Source organism: Lissotriton vulgaris, chromosome 12, assembly GCF_964263255.1.
Source record: "Lissotriton vulgaris chromosome 12, aLisVul1.2, whole genome shotgun sequence".
Taxonomy (NCBI): Eukaryota; Metazoa; Chordata; class Amphibia; order Caudata; family Salamandridae; genus Lissotriton; species Lissotriton vulgaris.
Window position 1 is genome coordinate 19,510,093 of NC_141700.1, and position 21,156 is coordinate 19,531,248.

Below are 21,156 nucleotides of genomic sequence, written 5' to 3' on the forward strand. Positions count from 1 at the left end.
ACTTATGAAAGAGGAACAGGAGAAGACAGCAAGACAACTACAATATGCCGGGCACAGACACCTGGGTGGCAATCAAGTATGTTTGTGTGGAAGGCACAGAGAGGTCCCTTCTAGAGTTTATATCTTCGTGTGGCATATATGAGGACAAAAAAATAAAAAATAAAAAAATTAAAAGACAACTACAATATAATAGCAGGAGAACAGGATAGATCCTGGAAGGTAGAAGCTACTTGCGCTTGACCTCTAGTAACGTACAGCAATGAAATGCTCAGATACTTGTTCCTGTACCATACTGGAATAGGGCTGAAGGTCCCCTAAACATGCAAAAATGTGTTTAAAATCCTTGCAACCGAAAATCAAAAAGAAACCAAACATTGACAATAGGTTGCGGCAGAGTGACTTATTGGCATTGCTAATGTTTATTGCCAATGCTATACAGCATCTGCAAAACTCGTTTTGGTCAAATATTTGGCAGCATCTGCAAAAACGTCAAATATAAATAAAATCCGATGAGGCAAGCATATGCCTACAAAATGTGATGCAGAATCAATTTACTGATCCTAGATGGAAGGTAAGATATTGAAATGTAATACAAGAAAATCCTATTATTATAAAACGGAGGGCCCAGCACCAGTTTGCTTAAACCCACTCCAAGAAAGAAGCAAAACAAACAAAAAAAAACCACACCCGTACCTCTTAAGAGGAGCAGGTGGGGAACAAAATGGTGAGTAGGTGGGTTTGGTGACCAAAAAAAAGCAGCAGGATGGAGAAAAGCAGCACACAAGGGAAAGAGCAACACAGGGACCAGGAGTGATGCACTTGGGAGAGAGAATATCAGGGGGTGCAAGGACAGCAATTTGGTGGGGAAAGAAGCACAAGAGGGGAGAGTCAGACATTTACCCTCATGGAGTGCTTACCAAAACGAAATTTTTAAAAATTATTCTTTAGGAGTGAGCTACTGAAGGATACAAGTCAGCCAATCAAAATAATGGCAATGAAGCTATGCTCTAGGTGAGGGTAAGAGGAAGAAACCCCATTGAATTAGCGAGTAAGCAAATAGTGCGATAAAACCAACCAATGGGCAGGCTGTAAACCTACTGTACGTTTTTCGGTAGCCCACAAAAAGAATTTCGCAAGCCGACAGCTCGAGCTGTTTGAGAGTTGAGACGTAGTAATGGTGCAGCAGGGTCCCAACATTTGAATTAAACCTGTTAACACAGGTTCATCACCAACCTATAGGATACCTATTGAATGCAAACAAAATAAAATCAGCACTTGGATATTAACAATTTTTAATAAGTGCCCTGTAAATCAGTGTGAATAACAAGATTTGATGTCGCTAATTTTACATATCTAGCAACAAAAAAAAGACAAAATACTAATTACAGATTTTTTCATACAACTGAGGTAGACAAGCAATGAACTCCAGCTTGCTCAACTGACTGCACACAGATAACAGGCTCATGCAGCTTTATATAGCTCTTCAAAATGCAATGTTCAAAGAGCCCACAGATCTACACCATGATAACTATCCCAGTCCAAAGTAGAATACGCCAGAAAGATCAAAAAATAAAATACTTGTGAACAACTGTTCAAAACTTCCTTATGGCAGCGTCAATGTTTGGAATTTGCTCCTTCAGGCTCTGCCACTGTTCGGGAAATAAAGAAATGCCTAAAACAAAACCAACAGACAAGTATTAGACTGGTCCTTGCAGCAGACATGATTACACACAATGATTAGGACTAACTCCCATGACGGAATAGACCGAAGTCAGGCCCACCCTTAGCTTTGATAAGGAAAATGACCATCAATTATAAAATAGAAAGATTGTAGTACATGTTTCTCCTAGAGACTGCAGCCATTAGGAAATCGACAATCTTGAAGGAAGATGGTAATCCTTACAGCCAGGGCACAAGCCTTAAAAGAAGCGGAGGGACACTGTCACAGGAAGTGACGTCAGGACAGGAAGTGACGTCACGAAAGGTGGCTTGCACAATAGGGCTCATTGCTCACCCCATAGATGCGGAAGGCATGACTTTCCTGTAGCTGTGATGCACAAGGGGATTTCCACTGTGTGAAGAATTGCAGGAGCTGAGCTGTGGCCCTGATTGTGCACGCGTGAGCAGTGTGCTGTGAGCTCTGATCTCGTCCTAGAGAGGCCAAAGAGTTAAGTCCAGCTGTTTGGCAGGGGGGACGGTGCCCCCCCCCCCCCCCGTTAAAATAAGGGGGGTAGGGGGAAGGACGCCGTCCACCCACATGGCACCCCGACTCGAGTCCTGCTTCGAGCCCTACGCTACAATAAATCATTTAATCAAAGACACACGGCCACTGCTCTAGAAGTGCAATATGTAGCATTTAACAACATCTTTTAAGACTTAACACCAAAAGTACCTTTCCTCCCAGGTTTAGTATCACAATTCTTATCCACGTAGAATTCCCGGATGTCTATCAGGGTTTTCTTTTTGAAAGAAGATACACGTACATAACGCAGCTTCCCAATCTGAGGGGGGGAAAGCAATCACCAATGCTTACAGAGAGTACAAAATGATTGTCACCCATCATTAAAAGGTATTTTAAAGCACAGCATCCTTTGAATATCCATACAATTTTAACTCTGCTCCTTTGAATATCCATACAATTTTAACTCTGCTCCTTTGAATAGCCATACAATTTTAACTGTTCCAGAAAAATCTTAATTCTGGATCATGGGACAGTAAAAGTCAAACACTGAACACCCCATCCAACAGGGTGATTAAAAGCCCTTTTGCAAACTGTTCCCCCTTGGGAGTGGGGGGGTGGGAAATACAATATGTCTCAGCTGCAGGCAACTTTCTTTTAAAACAGTATTAAAATTACATTTAGAAAATTACATTTGGGTCGATTTAACTCTTACCACATCCTTTGTAAACAAGAACAAAAGGTGATTAACACATCTGAAGGGCGCAAAGAAGGCTGAAAAAGAACAATGCTCCGTTGAATGAGTGACTAGTGCCACCACCATACAAAGTGTGGCAGGGTCCTAGGAAATACTACAGCATTTAACACTTCACTGAAGCCAGTGTGATCAGATCTCCTTCTGCACTGCAAGAGAGTCTTCTGTGATGATCAAAAAAGGGTTACAATTGAGAACAGTCCCCTGCCCAACAACCCCAAGGTTGAGAACGTGTTGCCAGAATCTAGAAGCACAGGACAGCTGCATCTTCATTACACAAGTTATGCTACACCTTGCACTTACCAACCAAGTGCCACAACTCAAAGATGCTTCCTTCACTGTAGTTGGCGAGCATGCTCCTTTCCTCGTTCTTAATCTACCGCTCATTACTCCAGCCATGTTGTGTGGTTTTAAGTTGTATTCTGCCTGCCACCCTCAGTCTACCTTGGTCTTCAATCAGCTAAAATCACTCCTTTTTGCACTGATCCCTACAACCAAGGTGTTAAAATCCCAATACTGGTCCTGCTGCGCTTGAATCCTGCCCACTGTCTGAAAGTAATCCCATGGTTTGCAGGCACTAGGTATGACCACCATGCTTAGAGGAGTTTGGGCCCAAAATCACTTGTGCACAACTGTTAAAGTCAATGAGTGCAACCTGCAAATAAGACTTCACAATTTGCCGTCTGACATCGGGTGTGCAAAGGGTGAAACCTGCAATGGAAGCTGGCCATCCGGTCAATTAAGTAATCTCTATTCCGTATTATTGAGACATGCAGCAGGGTTAGAGACACAACCATTAGGAGAGACTGTACCAAGTTGTGGGACTCTCAAAGAAGTAGTGTGTACTTGTTTCCCTCTGCCATCTGTCCCTGGTACTCCATCTTCCTCAGAGAACATTCTTCGCTCCTGCGAGGAGGCTCCTCCCCTCGAGATCCTGCACCTTCAGAGGCCACAAGAGTCAGCCTTCCAGGACTTGAAAGATGAACTAGAGTTTTTGTATCTGCTTTTAATTGTACTTCTCTCCAACAGAGCATTTCTTTTTCTACTCTCTTCTTTGGACCGCACAGCCATTGAGTATAGGCACTTGAGCAATGAAGGAAAAGGAGAGCCAGTCATTGCTGTTGTCTGCAACTGCAGACAGTTCACAGCACGGATAACACTAACTCACTGGTTGCCCAAGTTAGGACTGCACGGTTATCTGGGATGAGCTGCCAGATCTCATATTAATGTTTTTGCCTCCACTCGTTCCACCAATCTCTTCCAAGGCTGTATCTCTGCTCCCAGCCATGCTGCCCACTTTGGATCAGTTAAACCATCTTCTTCCACTGAGGGAGAAATAAAAATATGGACACCAGGCATTAGGGTGTAATCTTCTAATTGTGCAGAACGGGAATTGCAAATCAACCAACGTTCTAACGGTGCAGACGGAAAGGGACCCAAAAGGGAAAGAGTCATTGTTTCTTTTCCAATAGGGAAAGACGCACACTCGAGCATTCCAATCGGTGCTTCTTTCCCAGCCGAACGATGGTACTGCAAAATCAAAAGTAAATTAAACCCTACATTATCAAAGTTACAATTTTTGCATAGTCTACAAGCGGTCTAGCAAAGGGAACTGTAATTATCTCAGTTCATGATTGGACAGCTTACCAAACCATTTAGACAGATTTCCTATAAAGAAATTCAAATTTTATTAAAGAGGCCTTAGATGTCATGCTCATCTGCAAAAGGCAACAACATTTTACTTTTGGGAGCACTTCATGCTTAAGAGAAGCCAATAGTGCATGACTACATAACTGCAGCACCCCCACTCACGCACTAAACCCTAACACTTTATACACTAGCCAAGTTATAAACCCACACTCTACCCATAAGACACGTGATAACTTCTCTGATCAGCCAAGTAGCACATAATGTCCCTGTTAAGGATAAGAGGCCCAGCATAAAAGAATGACCACCTTCCCTGAAATCAAACAACTTTACCATAATTACAGATGATAATAGGATTGTTAGGTCCAACTGGGAAGTTATAGACTAAAATATCACATATGCTGAAGTCAGGACTCATTACAGAATTGTAATTAGCATTCAAACAGTGCCTGGTAGAAACAATAAAGTAACAATGCAGTGGAAGGCTTTACCAAAACACAAAGATGACAAAGTCACCTCTGAAATACAGCTTTGTAAACACTAGATCCTTGTAGAGCAGTGTTAGACCTGGCAACATTGGCGTGGGTCTCCCTTCCATTTTTTTGCTGTTGCCTCATGTATTTTCGCTGGTGTTAGATGCCTTGACCACTGTGCCACTGCGGTCCAGTGAGTGCTCCCCATTGTAAATTGATGTATTAATCAGTGGTTCCATGTTTGGCTATTTGGTTTACTTGTCAGACCCTAGTCTAGTGAACCGAGTGTGCCCAGGGCGTGTAAATCCAAATGATGCTGGTGGGCCTGCAGCACTGGGTGTGCCACCCACAGAAGCCGCCTTGTAAAATGTGTCTAAGGTCTGCCATGGCAGAACCTGCGTGCAGTCTGGTACTGTCAAGCTGACTGGACAAGTGCACCCACTTGCCAGTCCCTAAACCTTCCCTTTTCTTCATATCAAGGACCCCTATGGTAGGCCCATGGGCAGGGTGCATTGTAAGTATAAGGTAGGACATCCCCTGGTGTGTGTGGCATGTCCTAATAGTTAAGTACAGCCATTTTTCGTGTTTCACTATTGCAAGGCTACCTGTTCTCCATAGGCCAGAATGGGCAGTTAGATGGTTACATTCTTATAATCCTAACTGACCCAGAGAACATGGTAGAAATTTGAGTTTAGTATGCCTGGACTTAGAATGATAAACTACATCTTTCAGTGAAGTTGATTTTAACATTCTGTGTTTGAAAATAACACTTTTAGAACGTAGGTTTTTTCTTGTCTAACCTGTCAAGCCTGCCTCTGCTAGGTTGTGTACTCCTTGTCTGGAGTTTGAGTGACAGGGCTGGGGGATTCCAAGAGACAGGATGGGTCGGCTCAGTGGTGAATAGAGAGACCTACATGGGAGGGAGGAGTTGCACCTGAACCTTAAATAGGGCTGTGCCTGCCTTCCACAATGCTGGCTCCACCTCCTGAGGTGCAGCTGATGTCTCTACCCAGCCCACTGAAAGAAGAGAAGGAATCCTTTCAACAAACTGCTCCAGGGCTGTACTTTCCTTCCACAATGCTGGCTCCACCTCCTGTGGGGCGGCTGATGTTTCTGCCCTGCACTGTGAAAGAAAAGGAGTCTTGTAAACAGAGTGCTCAGGAACTGGTTTGGACTGGGCAAAGGCCCCTCTCCCCTCAGAGAACAAAGGATTTTGGGGTATAAGTATTGGGACCCTGGTCCCAAGAAATGAGATCACTTTTGGATTACAAGAAACCTCTGCTGAGGAGAGGAACCTGAGGAGAGACTATTCCTAAGATGAAGTGCTGCTTAGGGGAAAAGAACGTGCCTCCTGCTGATTTTTCAGGAGAGCAGCCTTAACCCCCTAGAGTTCTTTGGAAGTGCCTGTTGCTGTTTTGGGCCTTTTGAGGAACTGCGTGCCGCAAGGAGCTGGAAGCACGACTCAACGAAAACGAAGTGTGTTGCAGTCTCACTTCTGAACAAGGGTGTCGCCGGTTGAGTTGTCGCACTGCACCGAGAGAAGAGTCTCGCAAGGAGGAAGAAGCTAGTCGCCGTCGCCCTTCTGAACAAGGGTGTTGCCGCTGGAGTTGTTGCATGGCACCGCATAGGGGAAAGCGACTCGCATCCCTCAAGAAGCGCACCGCCGTCGGGGCTGCTGCAGTCGCATTTCTGAACAAGGATGTCACCGCTGTAGTTGTCACATCGTGCAGAAGCTTCACTCAAACGTGGGAGAAAAGTATCGCAGCTGAAGCGGTTGCCGTCACACTTCTGGACAAGGGTGTCACCGCTGCAGTCCACGCATCGAACCGAGAACTTATCGCATCCCCGGAGAAGCATGCCGCATCTGGAAAATCTTCACGTCTTTATTTTTTTGCACCTGAACTTTGTCGCATTTCCCTCTCTGCGACATTGCTTGTTGTGGAAGCACAACGCATCGTAAGGTACATTGACGCAAAGTGTTGCATCTTAAGAATTGTACTAAACTAAAACTACAATCTTAAACAGTATTGTTGTTTATGGTCTTGTGGTAAAAAGTATACTTATTTTTGATATACAACCTTGTGTGGTGTCCATCTGTAGTGTTACTGTATGTGGTCACAAATGTTTTACACACTGCCTTGTTGTAAACGAATCTAGGGCTCTAGTGTAATATTCCCGATTCATGCCCTTATATAGGTATAACTTATCATATCCTTATATAGGCATAAGAATCTTAACCACATTTAAACACAGCCAATGCAGTACAAATACGGCATGGCTACTTCCACTAAGCTCCTAGAGTACAACGAGTTCTTGAAGACAACCAGCCTTCAGCAGTACAGGACTACACCCTGCTTCAGATTTGTCCCAGAACTGCTGGAGAGTGTAAAGAACTTAGAGTTCTTAGTGACGTTATGTCCACCCTTACGTCAAACTCGGCACCTTCCAGGTATAAATATAACCACATCTGCCATAGCAAACACACGGTGGTTTGGAGCAGATCAACTAACTACTTGCCCAACACCCTGCTGTAGCGAGTGCCGAAGAAAGCCGACCCTCCAGCTGACGCACTGAGAGACGCTTTCTTTTCTCCTGCCGAGAAATCCAGCTCCAGTGTTTCCCTGCTACCCATGCGGGTTACTGGGAGATCGAATCCTGAGAGAGTGATACAAGGCCTCCTTCATTTTATAACCAAGGTACGGAGCTGATAAGACCCGTAGAGAATTCTTGGATAGATTCTTGGCAGAAACTATTTAACTCAAGCTACACCTCACTTCTTCCCTTGTACTAGACTTAGGTTAGGTACACCGGGTAGGCATATTTTAGATGCACCAGTTGAGTACTTTTAGTCATTATTTATCATTGTATGTATTTTCTCTATTTAATGTATCTTATGGCTTAGAAACTATATCATGCTTTTACAGTATTATTTCATAATACTCCTTTTACTGTACGCACTTTACTTCATAGCAAGTATTACGATTGTAGCAATTCACTTCTCTTGCATGAGAAAGAAGACTGCTCAATAAATAACCTTTTTATTGAAAACGCCTGTCTCTCTATTTCTCTGCAAAAACCCTGGTGAAACGAAGCATGCACGATTGACTGAGTGAAATAGCCATCTATTGTTTCTGCGACTCTGAAGATATATTTCTTATTCTTGGGGAACAAAGTTGTAAAGTTATATGGTTGTCAGAAACTAACCCCTTCTTGTTTATTCAAGTAAGTTTCTAGTGACCTCTGAGCTAGCTGGCAATCACAATTATGTCTAACATATTCAATAGAGACCTAGTCGACTTCAGTCCTACGTCTAAACTATTGTTTATGTTATTCTAATGCGCAGAGCCTATGGGAATATAGAAAATACACTACAGCCTCTGAGATAAGCCTGTCTGCTCGTGCCAAGCTACTAAGGGGTGGGCAGGGGGTATTTTAGGAGTGTATCCCCTTTCCCTGACTAGAAGCAAGGGTCCCCATTTGTCACAAGTACCTACCTGTGCCAACTAGAGACTCCCAAATCTAACAAGCCGATACTGTGCTTCTGCACTAAAAGTTACCAACTGCTTCTTAAGCAGCTAATCATAAATGTAGGATGCTCTCAGTACAGCACATATGCTGGGCAATCTAATATTCTACAAATGGATGCTAACAGCAGGTTTATTCTGAAACAATGTTTTTTTTACCTCATTAATAACGCACTTCAAAATTCAAGAGCAGTGGTTAAGGCGCCAGCATTCAATGTAAGTGGCACGAATCAGCAGATGAGGCGTGAATGCCATGTAATAAGCTCTAAATTAAACCAAGTATCTCATATGTGCACATTTGCAAAGATTGTGCAGGCTCCACATAATTGCAAATCTTAGAGGATTTAGGTAAAAGTTTTATAAAGAAATACATCAAATCTATGAATCCGTTACCTGAAACATTTTTTCATTTGAGTCTCCGTTGTCTGTTGACACAGACTTTGCTTCCTTTTTACCTTTTGGCTCTTCTCGCTTTCTCTTCTGATGGGAAGAAAAAACACAGTAAAAGCTCATTCTAGCTCTACTACTTGTGTAACTGGGCGTCATCCAAGTGTAATCTCAGTTATCCATAATGGCTACCATACTGGAATTCACAAATATAACAATTGAGAGCTCGATTCAAGATCCCTTTACACATTTAAATTGAAAGCACATTCTGCATTTTTTTTTAATTAGATCAAATTTATATTGACAATAAATACTGCTCAGACTGCAAGAGATCCTACCATGTTTAAAGAGGGGTGGGGGAGGAGAGGAATCTGAAAAGGGCTAATATTGGCCACTGCAACACCAAGGCCCTCACTACCTCAGAAAGCGACAGTCAGAGGAGTGCTTATTTTGATGGTAAGGTACTCAGGCATCTAAAAACATCTAAATTTAACAACAATTCATGTTCAACCGAGGCAAGAATATGAATTAAAACACGCACTTTTTTTAAACTTGCCTGTGCTCTTCCCAGAACAGCCAGCAGACATTCCTCTCAAGTTGCACAAGTTCTCTCTCCATCAGGGGCGGAAAAGCCTATACTATTTTATGGACAGGACTCTGCACCAACTGGTTTATATATTAAGGGACAGACAGGCAAAGTATTTTTCCAGTAGCAAATGGTCCAATTCACATAATCTGGCCACTTGCGACCGGAACAATGCCTTTTTTTAAATGCGAAACGCATTTTGAATTTGTGATTTGGTATTTAGAAGGGGCAGGTTTAGGTTGTCCCTCCCAAATACCCAAACGGTATAGTATATATATTACTTTTTTGCAGCAGAGTTCCTATCGCAAAAAAAGGAAGCACCTGGCCTGCTTTTCACTGAAAAGATCCTCCAACATCGCTAATCTTTTTTTGTGCGAGTGTGGGGAATGGGGGGCAAGTTTATAAGTGAAGGTTACTGGCAGTTTATCTATTGGCGCCTCCAGTTTACCCCTTTCGTGCAGGGCACATTCCCCCTCTGTGCACCGGGGCGCGTACAGCGCCCCGGTGCTCATGACGAGGTCAGCTCGCCATGAGCTACCCCGGTGCTCATGACTAGCTGAGCTTGTCACGGCCACACCCGTTCCAATGGAACGCTCAGCAAAGCAGGGGAATCAGCCCAGCATGCGAGCGTTCCAGGGAATGGGCACGGTCATGACTAGCTCAGCTCGTCATGAGCACCGTGGCTCATGACGAGCTGACCTCGTCATGAGCACCCAAGGGGTTAACAGTTCAGACATGGAAACAAAAATCCTCAAGGATCACTTAAGCCTAAATTTCAAGCTCACCATATGTTTATAAAAAAACCTGCAGCCTGGAGGTCTACTGTGCAAAACCAATTGCCTTTGTGGAAGAAAAAAAATAATCAATTCAAAATGTATTAACTTTTTTGATCCAAAATAAAAGTAATTGCTCTAAGACCTCAAATAGCCCATAATGTCAAAAATCTGAAAGAGTTTGTTACATTTCCTTCCAACCCTAGTGGAAAGTGGAAAACCTGTTTTCACCTTCAGACGGAAGATGCAGGGAGTCAAAAACGTAAAAGTAAAAATCTCAGGAAAAAAATGTTAAGACTTTGCTCAGGCCTGTATACGTAGTTTTGGGGCATATTTAGCCCAGTGGCATCTTCTGTGTTGTTGCAAAGAGCCAACAATATTCCACTTCTAAAGAGACCGCTTAATGTAATGTTTAAAGGCTTTATGAATCCTTCCAATTTCGAGGCAAATTCATTTTATGCTTTTAAAGACAGACTCAAGCTTAAGACATCTACATCATCTGTCAAAAAAAAAAACCACACACAATCATGCTACTCACGAGCAACATGAGACTCGGGAGGCACTGCGTTAAAATCATCCATTTAAGTTAATCTGCAGTCTCAATTGCATGGTTGGATAATGGAGTACTCCTGCCAACCTGTTTTAAAGATGTATCCCATGATGCCCCAGAAGCTGCAACATTAGCACAAGTTTTATTTTAAGGCTATCTGGTTTCAAAACATTTTAGGTAGAAAGATATCTATCTGAATTAAAGCCATCCAGCTCTTGTCAGCCAACACAATGACCAAATATGCATGTACTAGATTTAAAAATAAAAAGGAGCCGATTCACTGGAAGGGCTTTACAGGTCCCTTCTTGCCTCTGCAGGCAAGACCTAGTTGGTCAATGAGGCTGTTCGGGACTCACTGCAACAATCCCAGCTCCAGAGTCTGCCAGGTCATAGATCAGCAACAACTAGTTAGGTGCAGATGCTCCCTTCAAAATTTCAACGTAACCGATCTGGTTATTCCGATGGTAGGAAAATGACAGCGATGACCTCCATCCAAGTAGGTTACCTTTCAGCAGCCTTCTATGAGCAGCATGTGTAAAAGGAGCCAGATACCTACACTTCCGAAGGAGTTTAGCAATGCTAACCTGTAGTCAATGCCAGATAAAAGGTTGCGAGCACTATTCCAAACACAATCTACCTTATGGGGGAGAGACTCCCTTTTGAGATCAATATTTGAAGAGAAGCCCAAACCTAAATCCTGTGCACACCCTCAAAGACTAGGCATGTGTTCAGTGGGCATCTCTAGAATCAGCTCAGGAGAACGCACAGCTGGTAGGGTGCAGGACTAGAGGCCATCAATGAACTCCTGTCCGACATGAACTTGGTTTCATCACAAAGAACGGATTGACAAAGCTCTCGGAACTGATGGCAGAAGTAAATTCTTCACAGCTGAACATGTCGCAATAATAACTAGGCAGGTGCTAATCTAGGCCTAATTCAAACATGGTATCCGCGGTGGAGCTGATGCAGTCTACTTTAATGTCAAGGAGGTAGGCAGTCACAAAATCATATTCTCAGGTTACATGAAGGAAACGGTCAAAAGCAAAGGCAGGATTAAGGCACCTCCTACAATTCTGCCATTGTGCGGGAGGGCAATACTGAGGATTTTTAGCAATAGTCATGTAAAGCATGGACTGCCTAAGATCTCAATTGTCCACATAGGGTAGAGAATTGCGAGTGGATGAAAAAAAGAAACCACTGATTGCAAGGCTATCCTCCTTACTCAAATTCCCACAGTGGAAAAGTGTGGCTCAATGATTAGAGCGGCAGACCCTGATGCAGAGGTCTAACCCGGGACCAGCGTTCAATTCCCCGCCTCGGCGGGTCTTGGACTCAAAATTCCAGGGACCTGATAATTCTCGCCTCTATGCCTATTCCAATCATGGAGTCCCACTCTGCAACTCTGGGCAATAGCTTGCTTAATCTCCACAACCCTAAGGATGCCTGGCCTCCACCTTGGGGGTACCCAGGAGTGGACGCCTCACAGGGAAAGCCAGGATGGGTTCCACAGCGGTATTCGTACAAGCGCCTTGAGACCCTTGTGGGTGAGTAGTGCGCTATATAAGTATCAATTTACACTTCACAATTTAAGAGCAGAAACGATTACAAACGTGAAAGGATACCTCGGCGGGGAAAATGCGGTCTTTTTTGCAGTGACTAAAGAAACAAACTTGGTTACTGAAGCTGTGAAGCAGTCTACAGGATACCCAATTGCAAATGGCGATTGTCAGTCTGTCAAAGTGAAGAAAAAAAGAAAAAAGCTTTCATATACTTTTAAAAGTTGCAAATCCTTAGATTCGTTTAAAAAAAACTAATGTCAACATTATTTTAATTTCAGGATATTCTTGTATCCCACTTGGCCCATAGGCATTATTACTCCAGGGTCAAAAAGGATGCGAGTTACTATACCAAAGAACACTCAAAGGGTGGTTTACCAAAAAAGGATAGAAACTAAAGATCTTTAATCAAATTCGTAGAGGGGATTCTGAACAGCGTTGCCAGGCCTTCGACAAATGTTTAGCTGAGTAGAAGTAACTCACAGGAAAAGCTGTTCAGAAGACCTTACATTTCTCTGGGGTTAGTTTAATCAATAGGACAGCTTCCAGAAATCTCAAGTTTGTTTAAGAGATTACATGATGCACTGCCCAAAGGAAGAATAAACTCGCAAAAAGCTAAATCTAATCATACCAACCTCGTATAAAGAATTGTTATGTCAGTTATCTCAAGCTAGAAATAACAAATCGAAAGTCTTTCAAACTGAAAGATCCTTTTAGGCAAACAGATACAAATATGCTGGGTCGCAAGAGCATCTTCTGTATTTTCATCTTTGGGAGAAAAGACACCTAAATGTGCTAGTCAGCTTGAACTGCGACAACTGCAACAAAGACTGATGTTCCCACAAGAGTATGGGTAGCAAACACCGGTTAAGTCCTAAATCGTATCCTTTCCCAAAGCGGAGAATAATGAATAGCATTGATAAAAGTCCCACATTTACCCTCTTGCAGTCTTTACTCACCATGATAAGTAAGAGAAACAATAACTGAGATGTTGACAGGAAATAAAGCAGGCATTCACCAAGAGAGTGAAAAAACATAACTGAAGAGAGCGAGGAAGGAGTTATGAAAGTTAAAGAGCAATAAAATCTTATCCATGGAAAAAAAAAATCAAATAACAGGGGAAAGCGGTCTTATAAGGACGGCAAAAAATGAGCTATTTTAAACAAATAAGATACAGTGAAAATCAAAAACTGGAAAAATTAACTGCCTTAAGGTACCAGATTTAGCCTTGTGGGGGGAGGGGGGAGTATTAAGCCTAGGAGTCTTAAGTTGCAGCGTAAATTTTTTTAAGAGTAGCATGGGAACCAATGACAAATTTATGGAATTCTTTCAAATGTAATTCCCTAAACACACCGACTATGTGGGAAAAGTGAAAAAAATACAGGACAAAACGGGATTTAATACTCCATAAGATCAGGAGCACAGAGGTTGACTTCATATGGTTAGAGTACTTGAAGGGAGAAATTAAGAACACGGTCACATGGCTTGGTGGACAGTGACCAGACTTGAGTCACTAAGCTCCAATTTGAATAACCTTTCATCAGCACCCTCCACTTCGCCTCTACTAAGCACCAAGCAACCTAAACGGATAGACAAAAATAACCAAAAGCTATTTGTTGATTGTTCTAGAAATCACAGAACGCATACACAACCTAAAATGTACCTGAACATCCTTCTCCTCCGAAGACTCATCAGAGCTTTCAGAGCTCTGAATTTTCCCCTTGCTCTTGGACATGGTGGTGAAAACCAATGCTAGAAAATAATGTAAATGAGAACATTGTTAACAATGCAATACACGTTTGATGTGCCAACATACAGAATGCTTAAGCGCTAACTGGGGGTTAGTAGAAAGCAAACAATCAGATACCACCATTTCCCCCATCAATTGAGCAGTACTCTACTCTCAAAAATAGTGCACAGAAAAATTAAGCACCATCGTGACAAAGCAGGAGATAGGAGTCATCTGGTGATTAAAGGGTGGGCTGGCAGATGAAATCTACGCTGCACTGTGCACGTGCATTTGTTCTGGGAAAAGATGGTGACGCAGGCCATGGTTGAAAGCCAGCAATGGGAGAGCTTTTGGCATGTCAGAAGAGCGAGAACATAAACAATCGGTATTTATAGGAGGACCTAAAAGAGGAAAAAAGTACCATCTCTCTGCTCCTTAAAGTACCCATTGTGGCAGCATTTGTCTAACTGATAAAAGCAAGGAAACATTTTACACCACACCAAAGTACATCAATCTCTTTATTTCGATTTTTACAACGAAAATCATAAAAGCCAAAAGAGTGTGCAATAATAGTTAAAATATGTAAAAATCCATCAATGGTCTTATTTTGATTGCATAATGTAAACAAGCTACAGAAAGGAATAGTGGATGAGTTGACAATTGTGGGATCAAGTCCCATCTGAGGTGCTGGCATCTTAAGCATCCTTTGCTTTACAACTATGTATTGCTAGCATTTCCAGCGTCTGCTTATCAGTCTTCACTGATAAAATTCTATGTAATACGACTTCAAAACTTTGCTCTTGATTTTGGGAGATATTTAGAATTAAACTGGGGAGTATGATACAAACGGGATGAAGATGTATACTAACTGAAAAAATACAGGTACAATATAAAAAAAAGTACTTACCTTGTATGATTGATTTTTAGTTTGTATGTGCATCTCTATGACTCCCACTACCCGCCCCCGAATTATTATTAACTCAGTTTGTCAGATGGATAACAGTTCCTCTTGTGAGTGAACCGAGCTCGCTTGAAAGGTGCATATCCTGTCCTAGACCCCGCCACTTGTAGTCTGGATGAAGCAGCGTCTCAGTGTCGCTACGGCCTGTGTTCATCTACTGGAGAACGGGGACACTTGTTCAGCAGATCCCACGGCATTTCCTCGTGAACTGCGCTATCAACAGAAATTCTTCGTCCCGCTGATAGATGGCAGCATAGCTGAAGCTTCGTGATGAGGCAGACTTGGGAGACCGGTGCTGCAGCAAGGGACCCGGCGACCAAGGTCCAAGGACAAGCTTTGGGACACTTGAAGCGCTTCCCACGAGAAGAAACGCAGCCTGGCACAGTTTCGCATGCACGGGTTGCACTGGCTGTTCGCCCAGACACGGGGTGTGTCGACCCCGCAGGAAAGGTCTGCAGTGTTAAACAGGGGCGCACGGGCGCTCCCAAAACAGGGGCAGCTCGGTTTACAGATTAGCAGACGCTCAGAGTACTGGGAAAGATACACCATAGCAGCGACTTCAACTGCGGGCACGCAGGTGAAGGGACACATACACATGCAGCCAGGTCCAAGCTAAACTGGACGAATCCGATGGACGCCACAAACACCATCGACTCTTGCGCAACTAAACTGAAGGCCATTGACAACCACTTTTTCAAGAATTCGTTTCAACAGGCTGGTCTGCAAGGAGTCTGAAAACGGCCGTGACTGGAAAGGATCCGATTAGGTAGGGCTAATTCGGCTAGAGACATGGCCGTACTGCAATTCCAGAACTGCCTGGATGTGCCCATGACCTTCAAAAGGACATCTATAAAGCCTGCAGAGTCCCAGCCCACCTCTGTGAGGCCTATAGGCGACTCCCTGCCAGTGTCAGCTTTCGTTAACACGCAGCTGTAGGTTTCGAATGGTGATATGTCGAGCAAACATGGCGAAAGGACGGATGTTGAGCAAAGCTAAGGGAAGAGGGAGTGATAATAAAGTCACTAATTTAGCGACCAGATGGGAAGAAGTTTCATTTATTGATCGTTCTTCGGGTTTGTAAACGTAAGCATACGTTTTGATGATATATATATATATAGATATATCTCATCAAAACGTATGCTTGTTCTGGAAAAAGAAATATATATTTTCCCCCCCAGAACAAATCAGCACCCGATAAATTGAAAAAGGAAAGCACTCGGGTCTCCGATTACAAGTGTTTATTGCTAACCCTCTACCCCTCTAACAGACGCGTTTCGCCTCACAGCTTATTAAACAAAAATATATATATATATATATATTTGTTCTGTAGAAAAGTCTATTACTCCGCAATCAATCAGTCTTCAGGCCACCGGCTGGGGTTCACGTGAATGGCCTCCATGATTCAATCGAAAACTCCCCATAAACGTACCGCTCCTCCGTTCCTAAGGCCTCACCGCTGCATTTCCCAGGGCAAGAGGTCGTCTTCTAAACGAATCTCTTAGCAAAGGATTCTGGGTTCACGTGGACCGGTTCCAACGTCCCCTCCCTTCCAGAGGCCCCCATGGTGACTCCCTCACCCGCGACCCAGCGTCCATCTGTGCGAGCACCGCCACCCCGAGGGAGGCTGTGGGGGCGACGAGGCCCAGGCACGTGCTAGAACAGCAGGACTACAAGTCCCAGCATGCACTGCGTGTCAGCATAGAAGGCCACGCCAAACACCCTCGCTATCACCCCTCAAAGCCCCTTTTTCAGGAGGCCGCCGCGGGCCCCTCCAACCCCAGGCCCTTCCGTACCCCCTCGTCCCCGGGCTGGTTACACTTCTCAGGGGCCCGTTGGGCCTTCCAGACACCCCCCGCTCCCCATTCCCCTCCGAAGAGCGTCGTGGTGGACTCTCTCGTGGCCCGGCGGCTCCTCCCTCCTCTCCCGGCCTCACCGGTGCCCCCTGCCCTCCTGACGCCTCCGCGGGAATCACCTCAGAGCCAGGCGCAGCTAACTGCCGGAACCACCAAACGACCGCCAATGAACCGACCAATCACAGATCAGACGTACACCTCGCGGACAAGCGCCACGCTACTGCTATAGCCAAACAGAAGAGCGACGTCGCAATACACGCTTAAATACCTACCACGTTCGACGAAGTGTTAACCAATCAGCAACGTAATAGGACCGCCCGGGACCGTTCTGCGTCACACGTGACCGAACAGGAGGAGCACGTGCCTGCCCAGCGCCGCCATTTTTTCCTGCGGTAAAAACTGCAGCGCGTCGAAGGGGCCGTTGCGCCAAAAAGGTAACGCTTCGCAGCGCTTTAATGACTCTTTGACAGCATCTGACAACAAGCATTTGCAATGCAATGGTTTCGCCTTTTGAAAAGTTTGATCTATTGGCATTGTAAATGACAAAATTATTATTTATGTGTTGGTTTTGAAAACATATAAATAAATGGCATTGTTTTTTACATTGCCATTAGCTTAATCTCTTGCAAATGTGAGACCTATTGTACCCTATAAATGAGCTCAGCAGACAGCAATTACAGCCACACACACACCCAGTCAGCCACACACACACATACACTAAGAGCCACACACACACATCCTTAGCCACATACACACACCCTGAGCCACATACACACACCCTGAGCCACACACCGAATGACATCCGACCTCAAAGAATTTCAAATATAAAACGTAATGATTTGTAGAGCTGTGCAATGTTTTACAGATAGTTTGTTATTATTACCTAACTTATGATACAAGTTATCCACTGCTGAAGGATGAAAGCCTGAATCAGCTACCTCAGGGTAGCAAGCAGATCTTTGCAGCAGGCGCATTAACTCGCAGATGTAAACATGCAACCTGCAGGCAAATTTCACTGATCACCTGAATTGCTACAGGGATTAGAACCTGCGTAGTTTTACAGACCACAGCACATATTTCCATGATCTACAAGGAGTTACCGAGGAAGAAGCCTTCACCAGCTAGCAACATAACTCAAAAACGTTAAGATGTGCACTTGAAGGTTTATCGCACTATGCAAATAAGCACACATGAAAAATAAACAAGCAGCAGACGCTTAATATGCCAAAGTGTTCCTGTCATTTAGAAGCTCTCTCGGACCTTAAGTTAAAGGATCCTCGCAGGAAGTGAGAAACGTGAAGGCCCCATAATCAAATGCAAGCATTATAGACAAACGGGCAGACGGAATTATTAGGCACTATTAAGCATTGCGTTTGTACTGGTGATTACAGTACTGTGGAGAAAGCTTATCTTATATCTTTACAGCACCGAATGACATCTGACCTCAAAGAATTTCAAATATAAAACGTAATGATTGTCGGCACATGCAAGTCTCCAAAGAAGGTTTTTCTAGAAAATGTAAACTGCTGCCGAAGAAGAGGGCTGCAGAGCGTCCCGTTCGCTCCAATATTTAATGCTTGAAGTAGTGAGAGACTCTCGTCAACCACCCCTTATACCCCAGGCGTGTAAATGTACACAACGATATTCTGTAGCATGCAGAGAGAGGTGGACAAAATGTTGATCCTCTCTGCTGAGCCTCGAACCGGGTTCCCCAGCTTCGTGGTCCACCGCTCTAGCCGTTATGCCACACCCGCTCCCGTAACTAAGGCTTTAATGCTGACTGTGTATTTTAAAACGTTCTGTAAGGGCAAGAAAGTACTCGGCCAAGAACATTGAAACAGCAGGATGAGTTATGTTATGTAATGCACAAAGGCACTTTAGCAAAATGTCAGATTTTAATTGTATGCCCAGCCTTTACTCCAATGCAATATATTCAGGCGGTCGAAATGTCTCCTATTGCACATTCTTTTGTCTCCTTTGCTGAAGAAAGCTTCCGATTGTTTTCAGGTTTAAATAAGGTTTAATAGGTCGTACAATTGATTGTGAAGTATTAGGTGTTTCTAAGGATTAGGAACTAACTATTTTTATAATGCACAATGGCACTTTAGTTATGTAGGAATGCGAAATCAAGAATGAAAGGTCTGAATATATTGTGTTAAGGCCAGTCAGGATCATGTGCATTCAAAGTAATCTGTTCTATCTGATAAATGTAGTTGAGAGCGGTTTTCTTTGACACAAATTTTATGGTTTTAAATAACTAAACAAACTTAAACTTGAAACTTGGGTGCATGCTATATAAAAAACACACGCGTGTGGTTTGATAGATAATGTTCGACATATAACAGCGGTGGCCATGTATACAGTGCACATGATAAATTGACACCTCGGTTCGCTCGTAGAATTAAAATGTTAACCTGAAAGTCTTTATCGCGTTTTTACAAGACTTTTGCTGTGTATTTTACATGCATAACCTTTTATGACTCGGCTCGTGTTTTGGCTTATAGAGTCAAGCCAGCCCCCTGGCTCTGCCTCTGCTCTCTCTGTGAACTTTCTGTCTTGTCCACTCGTATGTGTCCTGAGAGAAGCTTGTACCGTGGACAGCTGAGCCTGCGCGTGTTCAGTGTGCCTGAGGGAAGCTTGCTTGATGTTTGCAATAGGTGGGCCCACGTAAAGCAAGCTCCTTCTGCCTAACCTTTTCCAAGGGTGGGAAGCTTGCACCTCTTCGCTGTACCTGTTCTTTGAGCGCTGGTGAAGTGTGATAAAATCTTCAGAGTTCCGACTTTACAACAGTCCGGACTAGTGTTAACTTTGACAATGGTTGTCATCAATTTACATACGTTATAAGGAAGTGCCATTTCTAAGTGATTCAAATGTTCACAGAATACACCCAGTGCCTTCCGTGATAATCTTACAGAGCAGTCCTGAATCACACAGTGCACTCATGTGAAAGTGAAGCCAGATGCCCATGGACACACGGACAGCAGGAGAGGGGCGGGCACACGGACAGTGGGAGGGGGGGCGGGCAGGCACACGGACAGCGGGAGGGGGGCGGGCAGACACACGGACAGCGGGAGGGGGGCGGGCAGACACACGGACAGCGGGAGGGGGGCGGGCAGACACACCACACGTCCCAATATTCTGTTGTGATGGAGTGCTGGCCAAGCGTCACACACCAGGAGACTTCGGAATTTGCCTTGCTCGGTGATCAGGGAGGGAGGGGGGTGGGGGGGGATAGGAGGGAGTGAAGATGGTGGTTATCTAGTCTGAGGCTCTCTTTAAGCAGAAAACTATAAAGCCATCAGCTGCTTTTAAAGAGGGGAAAATACGGGGACGTTAGGGTGGAGTGCAGAATGGGGCAAAAGGCCGTGGGCAAAAAAAGACAAGGATGAACAAGCACCTACGGGCACACGGACAGCGGGAGGGGGGGCGGGAACGGACAACCGGAGGGGGGGCGGGAACGGGGACACGAACAGCGGGAGGGGGGGGGCCGGAACGGGAAGACGGACAGCGGGAGGGGGGTGTGGGAACGAATGGGCACATGCAAAGCACTCACCTGGACTTCCCCCGGCGGCGGTCGGCCGCGGAATGATGAAAAAAAACTTCTACGAACAAAAAAATAAACCCCGCCCACCACCGCACTGACGTGACAAAAGGGGCCGGATGAGAAAAATTCTCAGAAACGCCCACGAGTCGCCTCACAAAATGACTGACGCCTCTGTTTTCCAATGGCTAGCCTCCATTTATCAAGCTAGCCAATGGGAAACAGAGGCGGGACGAACAGCCATACTGGTAAACAAAAGTTTTCGTCCTGCGCGAACGCTGCTGCGCAGCGGATCGCGAGGCGAAACCTAAAAAAGCATGAAGTATATGGGTACACATAGATCCGGTCCACTTCGACCTGTTAAATGCAGATGTACTTTAAAGTGAGTCGAGTGGATGACAGAGAGGAGGCCAGCAGGGTCACGTTAGAAGCGCTCGGAATGTCCGGACCTCTTGAGCTTCAGAGTAACGTCTAGGAGAAAGTGGAACGTAGTGAAATCCTTGGATAGCATCAAAGAGATAGCCCAGAGGAACTGGCTCTATATTTTTAGATTACAAATGATAGTGATAGCTTCCCCAGAGATACCTTGAAGAAGGGGTGAGGGCTTTTAGTGCAGCAGGTACACTTGCATTGGTACCCAGGC

General features: G+C 44.4%; 1 protein-coding gene across 4 annotated transcripts; it reads right to left on the minus strand.

Moving 5' to 3' along the window:
* Window positions 1-1,282: 1,282 nt before the first annotated feature.
* Window positions 1,283-17,209, minus strand: LOC147673074 (activated RNA polymerase II transcriptional coactivator p15-like). Of its 4 annotated transcripts, none has more exons than XM_086946318.1 (6): window positions 17,053-17,188; window positions 14,093-14,181; window positions 12,496-12,604; window positions 8,971-9,057; window positions 2,393-2,501; window positions 1,283-1,672 (listed from the first exon to the last, which is right to left on the minus strand). In XM_086946318.1, exons 2-6 carry the CDS (start codon window positions 14,119-14,121, stop codon window positions 1,593-1,595), a joined length of 414 nt encoding a protein of 137 aa, XP_086802444.1. In that variant the 5' UTR covers window positions 14,122-14,181; window positions 17,053-17,188; the 3' UTR covers window positions 1,283-1,592. The 4 variants fall into 4 exon arrangements, with proteins under 4 accessions (XP_086802444.1, XP_086802443.1, XP_086802445.1 ...); XM_086946317.1 differs by having other exon boundaries at window positions 17,092-17,154; XM_086946319.1 differs by lacking the exon at window positions 12,496-12,604 and having other exon boundaries at window positions 17,092-17,209.
* Between the last annotated feature and the right edge of the window lie 3,947 nt (window positions 17,210-21,156).